At 52.2% G+C, this 15,176-nt stretch overlaps 1 protein-coding gene and 1 pseudogene across 3 annotated transcripts in view; one reads left to right on the top strand and one right to left on the bottom strand.

Annotated features, from left to right (window-relative positions):
* Window positions 1–1,287: 1,287 nt before the first annotated feature.
* PHYHD1 (phytanoyl-CoA dioxygenase domain containing 1) overlaps window positions 1,288–15,176 on the bottom strand; it is a 19,112-nt gene continuing 5,223 nt past the window's right edge. The window contains exons 1-12 of one of the 2 annotated variants that reach the window (XM_081103939.1): window positions 13,624–15,079; window positions 13,235–13,310; window positions 10,397–10,555; window positions 7,178–7,253; window positions 6,996–7,043; window positions 5,388–5,443; window positions 5,240–5,302; window positions 4,639–4,660; window positions 2,960–3,088; window positions 2,747–2,863; window positions 2,003–2,129; window positions 1,288–1,899 (exon numbers count right to left, since the gene is read on the bottom strand). In XM_081103939.1, coding sequence (XP_080960065.1) covers window positions 1,854–1,899; window positions 2,003–2,129; window positions 2,747–2,863; window positions 2,960–3,088; window positions 4,639–4,660; window positions 5,240–5,302; window positions 5,388–5,443; window positions 6,996–7,043; window positions 7,178–7,253; window positions 10,397–10,555; window positions 13,235–13,267 — 876 coding nt within the window. In that variant the 5' untranslated portion in view covers window positions 13,268–13,310; window positions 13,624–15,079 and the 3' untranslated portion in view covers window positions 1,288–1,853. Of the gene's footprint in view, window positions 1,900–2,002; window positions 2,130–2,746; window positions 2,864–2,959; window positions 3,089–4,638; window positions 4,661–5,239; window positions 5,303–5,387; window positions 5,444–6,995; window positions 7,044–7,177; window positions 7,254–10,396; window positions 10,556–13,234; window positions 13,311–13,623; window positions 15,080–15,176 lie in introns of those variants that run through there. The other variant, XM_081103938.1, reaches the window with a different exon arrangement.
* Window positions 13,712–14,079, top strand: LOC308528339 (activated RNA polymerase II transcriptional coactivator p15-like; annotated as a pseudogene). The gene has a single exon. The product of its transcript is annotated as an activated RNA polymerase II transcriptional coactivator p15-like (transcript).

Raw genomic sequence — 15,176 nt, 5'->3', positions numbered from 1 at the left:
GGGGAGCTCTGGTGGGACTCCTGCCACGTCCTTTCCCTCAGAGAAGTACTGAGACCTTCCTCTGGGGCTCGAAGGCTGGCAAACCCTCCCTCCTCTCAGACTCCCTCTGCTGGCCCAGGAGGTGGCCAAATGTCGGGGGAGAGCGGCGGCTTGGCCTCGCCTCCTTGTGGTCTTGGGAAAGGGCCCTGTCCTTTGTGCCTTGGCGTGTCCATGCGTACAGTGGGGGCTGGGAACAAGGTCACAAACTCATACGGCCGCTGAGACCAGGCAGGTAATGCAGTGACGGGACGGAGAGTGGGTGCAGAGAGCGCACGCGCCTCTGAGGCTCAGCCAGTTGTCAGCATGCCAGACCACCGGCCCAATGCTGTTAACCTGTTCTTTCAAGGAAGCTTAGCGATCTCATTGTTTTGTGAAATGGCTCAATGTTAGGAAATTTTTTTAAAAATGCCAAGGTGCCCTACCTGGTTTGGCTCAGTGGATAGAGCAGCCTGGGGACTGGAGGGTCCCGGGTTCGATTCCAGTCAAGGGCACATGCCCGGGTTTCAGGCTCTATCCCCAGTAGGGGGTGTGCAGGAGGCAGCCGATCAGTGAGTCCCTCTCATCATTGATGTTTCTCTCTCTACCCCTCTCCCTTCCTCTCTGAAATAAATAAAAAATGTTTTTTAATAATAAAAATAAATAAAAATGCCAAGGCCCAGACAAAACACAACTGTGGTCTGCCATCAGCTAGTAGCCCCTGATTTGCAATCTCCAGGCCAGACCCCAGCTAAACAGGATCTGGATTTGGTAGTTGTTCCTGCAAAAGGTCTGGGTGCCTGCCAGCCAATCCCAAGCAGGAGGGACCCATGAAGGCCCTCCGTCAGGGCCAGAGAGAGGAAGGGCCTGGCCTGAGGTTAGGAAGGTATTTGGTCACAGAGCCAGGACCAGAATCTGGGACTAGATTCCCAGCCCTGGTAATCTCCCCCACCCCACCCCCACCCCCTTGCAGGTGAGGAGCACAGGCTGTGGGTCAGGCTGAGCTCCTGAACAACTGCACAGCTGTGTGCCCTGCACAGGTCACGTATCCTGTGAACGTGGATGGTAAGAGCACCTGCCTCGAAGGTCCATCGGGGTGAGGACTCAGTGAGACGCAGCAGGTGAGCTCTTGGCACAGCGAGTGAGAGCCCACTCAATGTGAGTTGTTAGGGAATCACAGACCTCACCAGGCAGGGCTGGGATGCCTGGGATGGTGTACAGCAGGGCCCTCATTTTGACAACATGTCCGCTGGGGAAAGAAGGGTCGAGAAGCTGCATTGGGAAGTCATTTTTATTCAATGCCTTGCGCTGTAATAGTGTTCTGTCTGAGGGGAGAAGAGGAAGAAGCTGGCACAGGAGTGGCCAAACCCTTTTGTAGCCGAGAGGCTACCTCTAAAGCAGTGGTTCTCAACCTTCCTAATGCCGCGACCCTTTAATACAGCTCCTCATGTTGTGGTGACCCCCAATTTCATGGTTACAAATTGAACATAATTAAAGCATAGTGATTAATCACAAAAACAATATGTAATTATATATGTGTTTTCCGATGGTCTTAGGCGACCCCTATGAAAGGGTCGTTCGACTCCCAAAGGGGTCGCGACCCACAGGTTGAGAACCGCTGCTCTAGAGGGAGCTTGTGTCGGGGCAGCGGGGAGGTTCCTGCTGCCCGGCTGCCACCTCTTGCCTGCCTGTCTGCAGGGCCGAGGGGCACAGACACTGGCAGAGGAAAGCTCAGGAGGAGAGAGGTGACTTCCCCGCTGCAGCTGGGCGGTCCGCAGGTGCTGGTGTTGGCAGCCACAGCTTCCCGGGAGGGGACCGTGCCCAGGCCTGCGGAGCCTTTAGGTGTACAGTGGGGGGAAGGGCAGCTCAGCTGTTGGCTGGAGCCTGCAGGAGACAGAGGAGATGACCTCGAGATGTCAGTATCACTGCTCCCCCCAGCCTCCAGGACCTCTTTAGGGGACTGGGGCACACCCTCCCTGCCACCTACCAGTTCTCCGGGCTCCAGGTGGTGCCAGAGGCCTCCATGAGGTGGAAAGTGTAGGCATGGCGCGAGCGGTCAGAGAGGTTTGCCTCGCTCTTGTGTACCACTTCTCCGTGGATTAGGATCAGGGCCCCTGGCAGGGACACAGCAGGTCAAGAAGGGACATGGGCCCTGCAAGGCTCGAGCAGTTTTGTGGCCTGTTCATCTCCCCATCCATTCTCATCATGAGGGCCTGCAGCCTGCCCTGGGATCTGAGGCTGTGCTGTGGGACATGGGTTCCCCGGGATCCGGTCCCTTCAGGGGGGCCTGTGCCCTTGGCCAGCTTTTGCAAGGGCATCCTTCTGTGGTGTTTGCAGAACCAGACACAGCTGGGCTGGTCAGCTGGGATCTGGCCAGTGAGGGCTGAGCTGGACTTCAGTTCTCCCTTTTCCAAAAGGAAGAGGGGGCCCTAGGAGCTGGCATCTGGAGCACTTGCTGGGTACCACACAGGTTCTGTGTGACATCTTCCAGCTTCCCCACTTTCCATCTGGAGAAACTGAGGCTCTGGGAGATTGGGTCATTTGCCCAAAGCGCCCAGAAATAGCAGAGCCTGGAGTCCAGTCTGATCAGGAGACTTGGTGTTAACCCCACTGCTTCCCGGTTTCCCGGTATCCAGTGACCTCTCATTCTGTGACTTCACAGCACTCTGGCGAGTGGGGGCTCAGAGCAAGGCCGCAGGGCCCTGCCTTCCTGCCCCCTGCGTCCGCCTACCTCTCTGCACTGGCGTAGGCACAAAGAGGCTGTCATCCCGGGCTGGCTCCGACCCCAGGAAGTTGAGGCCAGTCACCGAGCCAGCCGGAGCCCGGACCATCCTTCTCTCCACTCCACCTGCAGACCAAGATGGAGCCTTTGGTCTTTCTTTTCCCCAGACCCTTCTCCCGCGGCGGGTGGAGTATGAGTGGGTGGGGAGACGGGTGTCCTTACTGGTGTGCGAGCCAGGGATGAACCACAGGCAGCCGTTCTCCAGCGTGGCGTCCTCCAGTGCAATCCACACGCCCAGCACCCGGCCCAGGGGCTCCGTGTACAGGAAGGTGGCGTCCTGGTGAGAGGAGGCTGCAGCAGGCCCACGGGGGCATGAGGAGCTGGGCTCCACTCACCTTGGGCTTTTTTCTCCAGCCCCCAATCCTCTCCGAGCCCTCCAGGCCCAGCCTTCCCAGGATCAGTTAGAATTTTGCCACTTCCTGGCCTGGAGACTCAGAACAAGAGATTTCACCTCTCAAAGCTTCCATTTCCTAAACTGTAAAGTGGTCCCAACACTAACAGCCTCATGGGATTGCTGGAGGATGTCATGATGTGTGAAAAGGGCTGATACTGACTTGTAATTACTTGCTAAAAAGTAGTTGCTAAATGGAGGTGGAAGAGGGGATAAATGGTGATGGGGAAGAAAATAAAAAGCAGCTGCTATTGCCCTAGCTGGTTTTGCTCAGTAGATAAGAGTGTTGGCCTGCAGACTGAAGGACCCCGGGTTCGATTCCAGTCAAGGGCACTACCTTGGTTGCAGGCTTGATCCCTGGTCAGGGTCCTGTGGGAGGCAACCAATCATGTCTCTCTCTCACATCAATGTTTTTCTCTCTCTGTCTCTCCCTCTCTCCTACTCTCTCTAAAAATCAATGGAAAAATATCCTCGGGTGAGGATTGACAAAGAATAAAAAAGTAGCTGCTATTTAACTCCAGCCCGGTAACTAAGGCGACTGTCCTTAACCAGGGACAAGCACCTCCAGTCACCGACGATTCACCCAGTGGTGGAAGTCTGGGGAGTTGAGCACAAAGTGTGTGGGCGGGCGGGCGGGGGCAGCAGTGTCCATCAGGACCCCTCCCCGGTGCTGGGGCTCAGGCAGGATGGGGACCACTGATCAAAGGGCCTTTGTCTTGGTAACAACCAGGTGAAGCAGCACTAGTCTCTCCTCTTCCTTCCTGGGGAACTGTGATTTCTGAGCACCAAACTGTAAGGGGGACATTGACAATCCAGACAATGTCAAGAAAAAGGTGTCCTAATGGGGGCGTCCCAAAACACTTGGAGAAGGAATGGCTGAAGGAAATGGGGGTGCTGGACCTGGGGAGGGGATGGCCATCGTCAGACACAGTCCTCTGACCGAATGGAGGAGCTGGTCACCAGGAGGCCGGCTGGGCTCATTAAGAAAGGAACGGCTGCCTGAGTCGGTGGGCCCCCCTCACGGGAGGTATGTGAGCAGAAGTGGGTGACCGCCCACGAGGGGGGCCATAAAGGGTATCTGTGAATCCGGGGGGGGGGGGTGTGGTGGAATTAATCCATTTCTATGCTGAGTCAGTACTCCAGGGAATTTGTTAAGAACACAGGATTCCCAGGCCCTGGCAGCCCTACTGACTCATGATCTCAGGGAAAGGGGCCTGGGAATCTGTATTTTAACTAGCTAGGCGTGTGTCCAGGTTCGGGAGCCACTGTGTCGGGGCTCCAGGATGCCCCCCAATCCACTGTTCCAGGAAGGACCGGAAGGCGGCTTCTCTTGCCTGGCCCACAGACATAGCGGCAAGCGCCTTCCCGCCCTCGGAAGACCCAGCAACCACCAACATCCCAGATTTCCCGCCACGGCCTCTGCTGGGCATCCAGCCCGCTCTGGGCTCACCTTCGCCGCCAATGTGCGGTTGCTGCAAGAGAAGGGGCCAGGTGAGAGCAGCGGGGGAGGGGAGAGGCCGCTCTGAGTTTGTGGGAAGCTCTTCCCTGGCACAGGTGTTTACCTCCAAGATTTCCCATCAGCACCCATCTATCAGGCACCTACAGGGTGCCAGGCCCTGGAGGGCTGCAGAGAGAAAAACCACCCTGCCCTAGAGGGCACTCCCAGTCTGACCATGCACATGCCTGACAAAACATGAGGCAGAGGTCAGGGGCAGCCATAGAGGCCGGGACCCAGGCCAGTCCCTCTCTTCCCAAGGGAGCCGGAAGGCTTCTTGGAGGAGGGCTACTGAGCAGGGTCTTGAAAGCTGGGAGCAGAGCATTTCAAAAGCCAAAGGGAAGAGGTAGTCCTAGGGATCCCTGTCCCTCCTACCACCACATTTTAACAGCACCAACTGAGTGCCAGGTGCCTTAGCCAGAGAAGACCGATTGTACATGTTCTTCCCCCAACTTAACAATAATTTGGGAAGCCATTTTTGGCTCCCGAAAAAGGAGAGGCTTGGTATGAGCATTCTGCCCATTTTACAGAGGCCTGGGGAAGCCGGGGAGCTCACCTTAAAGATGTACATGCTCTGCACCACCACAGGCTTCTGGAGGCCCAGACTTCTGACCAAGGCCTGGAAGGGGGCAGAGGTCACACTGCCAGCCTAGCCACACTCACTTCTGGCCAATCCACCCACCCTCGCCCCCACCTCTGCTCACCTGCATTTTGGGGGAGTGTGTGACACGCTTGAAGACAGGGTCATAGGCGTGCAGAGCTGCAGGACAGAGGTGGGCTGATGGGCCAGTCCCCAGCCCCCACACATCCCCCCGACGCCTATCCCTGGCCACCCAGACTCAGGCCTTGTTCTCACTGATGCTGTGTATTAAGCTTTCTGCTTGTTTATAACCAAGGAGTGGGCCCCACAGACAACTTCTCCCCATCATAGGTCCCAGTCCACCCATGACCTTATTCTTGACCTTCCGGACATCTGAGAATCACTCCCTGCCGCCCCACTCCTCAGAGGACAAAGGGCTCCCAGGGGCCCATCACGCGGTGGCATCTCAGTATTGCCACTCACTCTCTGTGACTTCTCTCCTGTAAGCCTGTGTGCTGCTCTGCACAATGGGACTAGAAGGCCTGCCTGCCTCCCACGCTGCCTAGGACTCAGGGCAACTCATGCAACCCCCTCCCAGGGCCCGCACTCAGCAGTCACTCCTCTCACTGTTGGCTATGTTGTTACAAAAAAATCAGTGTGTGTGTCTCTGTGTGTGAAATGTTATATGTCAATTATACCTCAATTTTAAAAGTGAGGGTTGAGCCCTAACTGGTTTGGCTCAGTGGATAGAGCATCAGCCTGCGGACTCAAGGGTCCCAGGTTCGATTCTGGTCAAGGGCATGTATCTTGGTTGTGGGCACATCCCCAGTAGGGAGTGTGCAGGAGGCAGCTGATCGATGTTTCTCTCTCATTGATGTTTCTAACTCTCTATCCCTCTCCCTTCCTCTCTGTAAAAAAATCAATAAAATACATTTTTTTTAAAAAGTGAGGGTTGAATGTACTTAATGCCACTCAGTTGTACACTTCAAAATTGTACAATGGTAAAGTTTATGTTATATGTATTTTATGACAATTTTTTTACAAAACTACGATGATATAACTTCAAGTTTAAAAGTAAGCAATATAGCCCTGGTCAGGTGACTAAGTTGGTTGGAGCGTTTCATACACCAAAAGGTTTCGGGTTCGATTCCAGGTCAGAGCACATACCTAGGTTGCAGGTTTGATCCCTGGTCAGGGCGCATATGGGAGGCAATGGATTGATGTTTCTCTCTCACATCCATGTTTCTCTCCCTCTCCCCCTACTTCTCTTTCTCTAAAAATCAATGAAAACATTTTCTCAGGTGAGGATTAAAACAAAACAATAATTAGCAGTCTACAAAACAGATTATAATGTATCAGACTGAAAAACAAACCAAAACCAAAACACCAGCTTCCTAGCTTGCTTTGGGGTCTCAGAACAGGGACCATGTCAGCAGGTTAGGTGCTCCTTACGGAGACCCCAGGAAACAGTGGGACCCAGGAGCCCCATGCCCAGGGCCTGGATCATCCCAGGCCAGGGGAGCTGAGGGGTCTGCCTATGCCCATGTGGGGGGGGGCCTCTGTGGACCCCCCTTCCCAGTGCCACGTGATTAGCATCATAAGGTGCAGAGGAGCAGGGGGCGCTGCTGCCAGAAATGCCTCTTGCTGGGCCACTACTGCTTGCTTTGGGTAACGCCCCCAAGCCCCCCAGGCTTCAGTTTACTCAGGCCCTTTACCCAGGGTGCCTACTTACCATGGGCAATTTTGTTGATGGCTTTCTCTGGGGGGACCAGGAAATTTCCTGTGGCACAAGGAGCAGGTACAGGCTGAAGAACTAGAGTCCAGTCTCCCCTGGGTAGCGCCCCCACCCCCGCCACCCTGGGGGCAGATACCAGAGTCCAGTGTATCCCCACCCATAGGGCCCCAGCTCCGAACCTTTATTGTCAAAAACGCCTTTCTCAAAGAAGAATCGAATCTTGTCGCCGCTGCTCAGGAAATAGTCTGTGCTGCCCTGTGGAGGGGGGACATCAGAGGGACTGAGCGAGCATCGCAGGTCAGAGGTGGGCCTGACGAGGAAGGAAGAGGGCGCACATGCTTCCCACCCACAGGGCTAGCGACCCCCTGGTGCTCCTCAAACCTGCCCACCCACCGAGGCAGAAGTGACTGGCAACCCCAAGGGCCTGGGAACACAGCTGGGAGCTACAAGCATGACATTTCTTGGAAACCTCTTAAGTCACATGACTCAACCTCGATATGGTGTGATTCATAACAGGCGTTACAGCGGTTCTCAACCTTCTGGCCCTTTAAATAGTTCCTCATGCTGTGACCCAACCATAAAATTATTTTCGTTGCTACTTCATAACTGTCATGTTGCTACAGTGATGAATCGTAATGTAAATATCTGATAATCCAGGATGGTCTTAGGCGACCCTGTGAACGACCCACAGGTTGAGAACCGCTGCGCTAGAATCAAACAGGCCTGGTGAGGCAGGGGGTCCCGTGGGGGTGAGGCCGACGGAGTCCTAACGAAGCATGCCCGACTCCGGAGACACCGGTTCAAGACGCAGTCTGAGTTTTATTGTTTAAGTACAGGGACATACATAACATTCCAGACCAATCAGAAGTTTACAACATCCTTAGGGCAGCCAATGGTAGGAAAGTTAGGGTACTATGTAGGGGCTCTAGGGGGCTTACTCAGGCAGGCGCTGCCACTTCCCGGTGTGCCGAGGAAGCTTGTATAGGCGGAGTGCGCTCACGCCATTGCATCCGCCACTGCGCTGAGATAAATCTCCTGAGCTCTTCCCACAGCCTGGTGCCCAGATAGCCTGGGGCCACTTGTGTTACCTCTCAGAGCCTCCAGGGGAATAATAACGGAACTGACCTCCAGGGGTTGTTGGAGGCTTTAGGGAGAGGCTGAAGCTTACAGCAGGAGAGAGCACGGGCCCTGGAGCTAGAATACTTGGGTTTAGATCCCAGCTCTGCCGCTGACTGGCTGTGTGACTATAACCATGTTACTGAACCTCTCTGGGCTTAATTTCCTCCTAAGATACAGTTGCTATTATGGCGCCTATCTCGTGCGGGGGCGGGTTTAAGGATCCTGAGCAGGTATATACAAAGCACTAGGACAGTCCTGGAGTGCCGATAAGTGACATGTATCTGCTTTCGTTATTATTACTGCTGCTAAATAGAGAACACACTGCAAGGGCATGGCTACAGGCTTGATAAATATGAGCTATTACTATTCTTTTTCTATGTTCTTAAGAACCTCTCCCTGTTCATTTTCATATCATGTTTCCAGTTTCTTAGCATCATATGAAAATGATGTTCCAGAACGATGTCCCATGCTTTCCTGTGGCGTTAGCCACCCTTGGCTGCCACCTCCCTGCCTTTCTGCATGGCAAAAGAGTGGAGTGGAGTGGCACCAACCCCCACATGTGGGTTCCTGCCACTGCTTTACATGTGTCTCCGTGGCTCAACTTGGTGACTGCCCCGCCCCTTCAAAGCCTTTCCCACTGAAAAGTAAAAGTTAGGTTTTTTTTGTTTGTTTGTTTTTTTTTCAACATTCTTGGCTCCTCTGCACCAGGATCAGGGGGAGGGAAACATGTCAGGGAAGCATAACTGATATTAATGATATTGAAGGCAATGATGCTAACTGTGTGAAGGATTTTTACTAAACTCATTCATTCATGAGAATTCCCTGAACCACGCACACGTGGACAATGACAAATGCTGGGATGAATTTACAGATGGATGCAAAGCTGACCTATCTACAGGGCAATACGTGCAGTCTGCATAACTGTGACCAGTGCAGGGCCCGGAATCATAATTGCATCCTGCCAGACCCAGCTCTTACCCATTTCTGTACACAATTATCTTCTGTGCATCATTATCAGTTCTGTACAACTTAGAGTTGTAAAATAACTCAAAGGCAATGAGAGGTGCAGGAGGTAAGCTGGGAGGACAGGACACCCTCTCATCTTTTTTTTATTTTTAATAGTACGTTTTTATTGATTTCAGAGAGAGAGGGGGAGACAGAGAGAAACATTGACTGGCTGCCTCCTGTACACCTCCTACTGGGGATCAAGCCCACAGCCCCGGGCATGTGCTCTGACTGGGAATGGAACCAGCGACCTCCTGGTGCACGGACAATGATGCTCAACCAACTGCGCACACTGGCCGGGCTCATCTTTTTTTTAATCTCAAAGTCATTCACAAGATCAGCAGTGAATACTGAAGGTTTACTGAGTGCCAGGCGCTGTGCCGAGCTATTTGCAAGCGTTATAAGCCAAGATATATGCACTTGCTCCTCCCGCCCTCCACCCGCCCCTCACTGGTCCCGGGAGCATTCTCAGAAGGCAGCTTGGAGAGCACAGGATTAGCCCCCTCGCTCCTGGGAGCCTTAATTGACGCTGGACACAGGAGCCCCGTCTCTGCTTCCCCCAAGAAGAAGGCTGGAGTGCTGACAAATGAAACCAACCTTTTAGAGGAAATTATCATTCTGTAACCCTTCTCCTCCGCAAGTCCCTGCCCTGTAGGCTGCATGGCTTCCGTCATTGATTCCCTTTGTGCCCACCAGGTGGCAGCAGCTCCTCAGCATGAGTGTGAGTGAGGCCCGTGAGGGGGCCTGGACTACAGACAGCGCGGGCTGGGGAGCTGGGTAGAGAACTGTGAATGAATTCCCAAGTCTCAGCTTCCCCATCTCAAACTGTGCTGAATGGTATTAGGTCACTCGAGGGAAACGGGCAGAGTTTCCAGTCTCGCTGGGGGATAAGCCCTCCACAGGCGGGCACATCCTCATTTTGGGTCCCTGGCCACCAGGAGGCCCTTGGAGACCAGAGAACTACTGAGGAAGAGGGCAGAGCAGTGAACTGCATGGATTTGGTATCAGACAGACCTGCGTTAAAATCCCGTGGTTTGGGCCAAGCCTCATTCTTCCCACCTGTCAAATGGGGACAATAATGCTGACCTTATGCATTCGTCCTGAGGCATGGAGGAACTGTGCATACAGGACACTGAGCCTGGAGCCTGGCACATGGAAGGCTGGGGCCTGATTTGTTTTCAGAATGAGCCGAGGGCCTCCGGGCTGCTGCTCTGGCTCGGGGCTGAGCCCCCATCAAAGACCAGATGGCACCTTCACCTGCCCCAGGCACCTACCTGCATTCGCAGCTGCTCCTCCCCCTGGGTGGAAAATTCTGTGCGGCAGTGGAGCGGGACCTCCATCTCGGCCACGATCTCACTGATCCTCCGCTGCATGGCCACACACTCGTCTGCAGACAGGAATCCTTCCAGCACCAGGAATCCATCCTCCTGGAACTACAGGCAGGAAGGGGCTCAGGCTTCCCCGCCCTCAGACATCCTTTACGGGAGCTGATTGGACTTCTCCCCCCAACTGTGTGAAGGCAGGACCAGTGTCCTGTCCATTGCTCTGGCTCCCACCTGGCCACGGTGCTTGGCCTCCAGTGAGGAGCAATCCATATTGGCTGGAATGGCCCCGCAGGTGTAGCTCAGCTGTTGAGCATTGACCCATGAACCAAAAGGTCACGGGTTCAATTCCCAGTGGGGGGCATGCAGGAGGCAACTGATCAATGTTTCTCTCTCATCGATGTTTCTCGCTCTCTCTTTCCCTCTCCCTTCCTCTCTCTGGAACGATGGGAGGAGGAAGGGAAAGGCAAGGTGCCCCCCTTCCCCGTCCAGTGGTCCAGTGAGCTTGGATCACAGGGGAATATAACCTCATTCATCTGCCCGACTGAAACTGATTGAGCACATCAGTTTTCTGTACCAAACGCCGTTTTAGTCGCTGGAGATTCAGTAACAAGAAACCAGCCAGGATGCCTGCCTTCCCAGAGCTGCCAGTCAAGCAGCTGATGGGAACAAGCGGCACACAGGGGAACAGATGTCACAAACTGCTGAGTGCAAGGAGGAAGAGGGCAGTTCTAGAACTAAAGGAAGGAGCGTCTAATGTAAACCAGATGGGGAGGACGGGAGGTCTCGGGGCAGCAGCCCTGCGGAAGTGACATTTAAAGGGACCAGCAGGATAATGGGAGTGGAAGAGACAGGGAGGAGCACTCCGGGGAAGCGAGCAGGATGTGTGAACCCTGAGCACGAGAGAAACACAGAAACGTGAGGAATGGGGACCCGATGGTGCCGAGTGAGGGGAGGGTAGGCAGGGAGGCGGGAGGATGGCAGGGGCCAGGCCACGCAAGGAGCTGGGCTTTGGCATGAGTGCAGTTGGGCATTGAAACCCTTGGCTTGCTCTGATTTGCCTCCAGTCCCCTTATTCTGAGGCTATTGAGGTAGGAAAGAATATCTCCTCGTTTGCTGGCAGATAGGAAGTCGTAACCTGAATAGGGGCATTGGAAGTCACCTCCTGAACCCCTGTGAAGTGTCCGATTTCCAGTTACTGACCCCTATTCCCTCCTCCACGGATGCTCAGTTCTACCTTCCACGCACAACAGGGCTTCGGGACATTTGTGCCCACCCACCACGGGCCCTTCAGTCTCTGGGCAGCTCTGCATGATAGAAACTTAATCCTCATCGCAGAATCAAGCCGAAAACTACCCCCTGGGAACTGGGGGGTGGGGGTGGGGTATTGTGCATACCCGTGATCCGGTAAACACAGTGCTAGCATTCTTGAGATAAGAAGTTGGAGGGCCTGGCTGGGTGGTTTAGTTGGTTGGAGCAAAATATACCAAAAGATTGTGGATTCAATTCCCAGAGCGGGCACATACCTAGGTTGCAGCTTCAATTCCTGGTCAAGGCAAGTTTGGGAGGCAACCAATTGATGTCTCTCTCTCTCTCTCTCTCTCTCTCTCTCTCTCTCTCTCTCCTTTCCTCTCTCTAAACTTATTCTTGAGTGAGAATTTAAAATAAATAAATAAAAAGAAGATTAGCAAATAGGGGGGCAAAGATGAATGTGTGGGGGTGTTCACTGAGGCATAGTGACAGCAATGAATCAGAAATAACCTAAATGCTCAGCACAAAGGGATTTGTTCAACAAAGTACGGGCAGTCTGTCTGGAACGCAACGTCTGAAAAACAGCACATGGTAGAAAAATACTTACTGACATGGAAATATGTTCCTGATGGGAAAAAAAAAGCCAAATGCAAATGAGTATCCTAGCCACTGTGAGAACTTGGGCAATATGGCAAGGGTTCAATAAGCAGTAATTCATAGCTATCAGGATGGACCTTATAAAGATTCTACGGCTGTATACCAAAATATTGTGTCAGCGTAAGAATTGGTGGGGTGGCTCTACATTTTCTTTTTGAGCCCTTCTGTGTCTTCCTGCACTTTTCTCTTGTCATCAGGAACAAACAACAAGGGTCGTGTTATTTAAAAGACTGTGTCTCGCCCTGACCTGTTTGGCTCAGTGGATAGAGCATCAGCCTGCGGACTGGAGGGTCCCAGGTTCGATTCCCGGTCAAGGGCATGTACCTGGGTTGCGGGCACATCCCCAGTGGGGGGCGTGCAGGAGGCAGCAGATCGCTGTTTCTCTCTCATAGATGTTTCTAGCTCTCTATCCCTCTCCCTTCCTCTCTGTAAAAAATCAATAAAATATATTTAAAAAATAAATAAATAAAAATAAAAGACTGTGTCTCTCTAATTCCCGTGAGGTAGGCTTTTGTGTTTAAAGTACATTGGACCCTGGCACCCAGGCATAGCTTTGAGACAATCACCCGGCCGGCTCCGCCCCTGAATCGCAGGCCCAGATCTGGGCGGGCCGGGACTGGCTGATCCTGGCACCTTATTATGGGTTTCGGTCACATATGCACACATTCCCATCCCACCCTGGGCCTGTGGTCTGGACGCCCAGGCTTTGTGGACAGGAGTTAAGAGATCATGGGGGGAATCGGCCACTCTGCTTTCAGTTTCCTCTGTTGAAAATTGGCAGGGGATGGGGTTGTTTTCGGAACTGGGAGCACTTTCCGATCAGTCCAGAGGGTCTTCCTACTCTTACCCAATCCTCCCTGCCCCCACCCTGCAGGCCCCTACCTTCTGGAGCTGCGCGGGGTTCAGGCAGGCCATGAGGATGAGGTGGTCGGGTGGCTCTAGGCTCTCCGCGCTGGTGCTGTGCCCCGCCCAAGGTGGAAGAGGAAAAAGGTCAGAAGGGGAGAGTGCATAGAGCCTGGGAGGCCCAGAAGGACTTAACTATTCCCTACCCAGAGAAAACTCAATCCCTGCCCCACCTCCACCCCAGACCAGCCTGCGCCTAAATCCCAGTTTTTTCAGGCTCCCTCTGACTTCTGGGCCCAGAGGGTCCTTGCCTCCGCCCCAGCCCCACACCCTGGGTCCCTCTTCCCAGCTAATCCAGGATTAACCCTTTCTGATCTCCTTCAAGGTTTTTCCTGCCCCCCACCCCCTCTCTGGGGCTGGCTGCTTACAGATGCCCAGAAGTTGAATTTAAGAGGTATCTAGGAGAAGCGAGGAGCGAGTGAGCGAGTAGGGGCTGGTCTGCGCAGCAGCGCAGCAATGCCTAAGTCAAAGGAACTTGTTTCTTCAAGCTCTTCTGGCAGTGAAGTTGACAAAAAGTTAAAGAGGAAAAAGCAAGTTGCTTCGGAAAGGCCTGTAAAGAAGCAAAAGACTGGTGAGACGTCAAGAGCCCTGTCATCAACAGAGCAGCTAGCAGCAGGGATGGCAACATGTTCCAGACTGGGAAAATGAGGTACGTCAGCGTACGGGACTTTAAAGGAAAAGTCCTAATTAATATTAGAGGATATTGGATGGATCCAGAAGGTGAAACGAAACCAGGAAGAAAAGGTATTTCCTTAAACCCGGAGCAATGGAGCCAGCTGAAGGAACAGATTTCTGACACTGACGATGCAGTGGGAAAACTGTGACATCTGAGCCATATAAACCTGTACTGTCCTGGTTGTTTTAACCTGTCTTTTTACATTGGCTGTTTTTTAAATGTTGTTTTCCAGGCTATTGTATATTTCGATTGCAGAACAATTTGTAAGAATACTTTTTTTTTAAATGTGCATTAAAAATGTAATGTGCATTATTAAAAATGTTCTGAGTGAAGCTAATTGTCAACTTTATTAAGGGGGTTGCTTTGTTATACCAATGCATACTTGATTGATAACTTTCCCCTTTTTTAGAAACATGACCTGTTCACTTGATTGGATAGATTTGAAAAGTATTCCTTAAACATACAGAAAGGGTAGTTAGAACACAGAACTTTGATTTTGGTGTAGAAGGAGAGGGGATAATTGTTGACTTTCCTAGGTTTACAGGAATTTAAGGGGTGGGTGCATTTTGAAACAACCTGCTAATAGAAAGATGGTGCTGAAATCTGTTATTACCCAGGTATTTTCCAGCTGTTTAGTGCACGTTGTTAAACCTTCATATAAGGAGGGCTTCTCTGGCAGAATTTGGTAAGCTGACTGCTAAATTCATTTAAGTTAATGCTACTGGATATGCAGTATATAGAAATTATTAATCTTTTTTGGGGTGTTTGTGTGTGTAGGGAAGGATGAGAGCTGGGTTAAAATAAGAGCCAAATTAACTCCTATTGAAAGAAAGGGTACTTTTGTTTCTGTTTAAACTTTATCTTTTTGGTAAGATCACTCAGAAGGAAAGCTTGGCATTTGGGGGCAGCCATTTCTTGCCGAGTGATGCCAACATGGACTTACCCACCACCGGCCCTGGCATGTGCTCAGCAGAGGGCTTTCTCAAGGGGTTTTACTCTGTCTTTTACATACAAGTAGCATGTGACCAGTTTCCAATGCTCTTGGCATTTTATGAAAAGAACCACCACTAAAAAAGAAAAACTGCATATAATTGGGTTATTCTCTTTTGTTTTGCTACATAAATGCTTAAGAATGTCTTTTGAAGACTGTTCCTACCTCATTAGCTAGTCAAGATCCGGTGATGATCAACCTATTCTCAAGAATATTTTTGGAAAAAAGATTATGAAAATAAAAAATATATACAT

The sequence above is a fragment of the Myotis nattereri genome (assembly GCF_964212035.1).
Source record: "Myotis nattereri genome assembly, chromosome: 12".
NCBI classification, from domain to species: Eukaryota; Metazoa; Chordata; class Mammalia; order Chiroptera; family Vespertilionidae; genus Myotis; species Myotis nattereri.
This window is presented reverse-complemented; position numbering and strand designations above follow the sequence as displayed.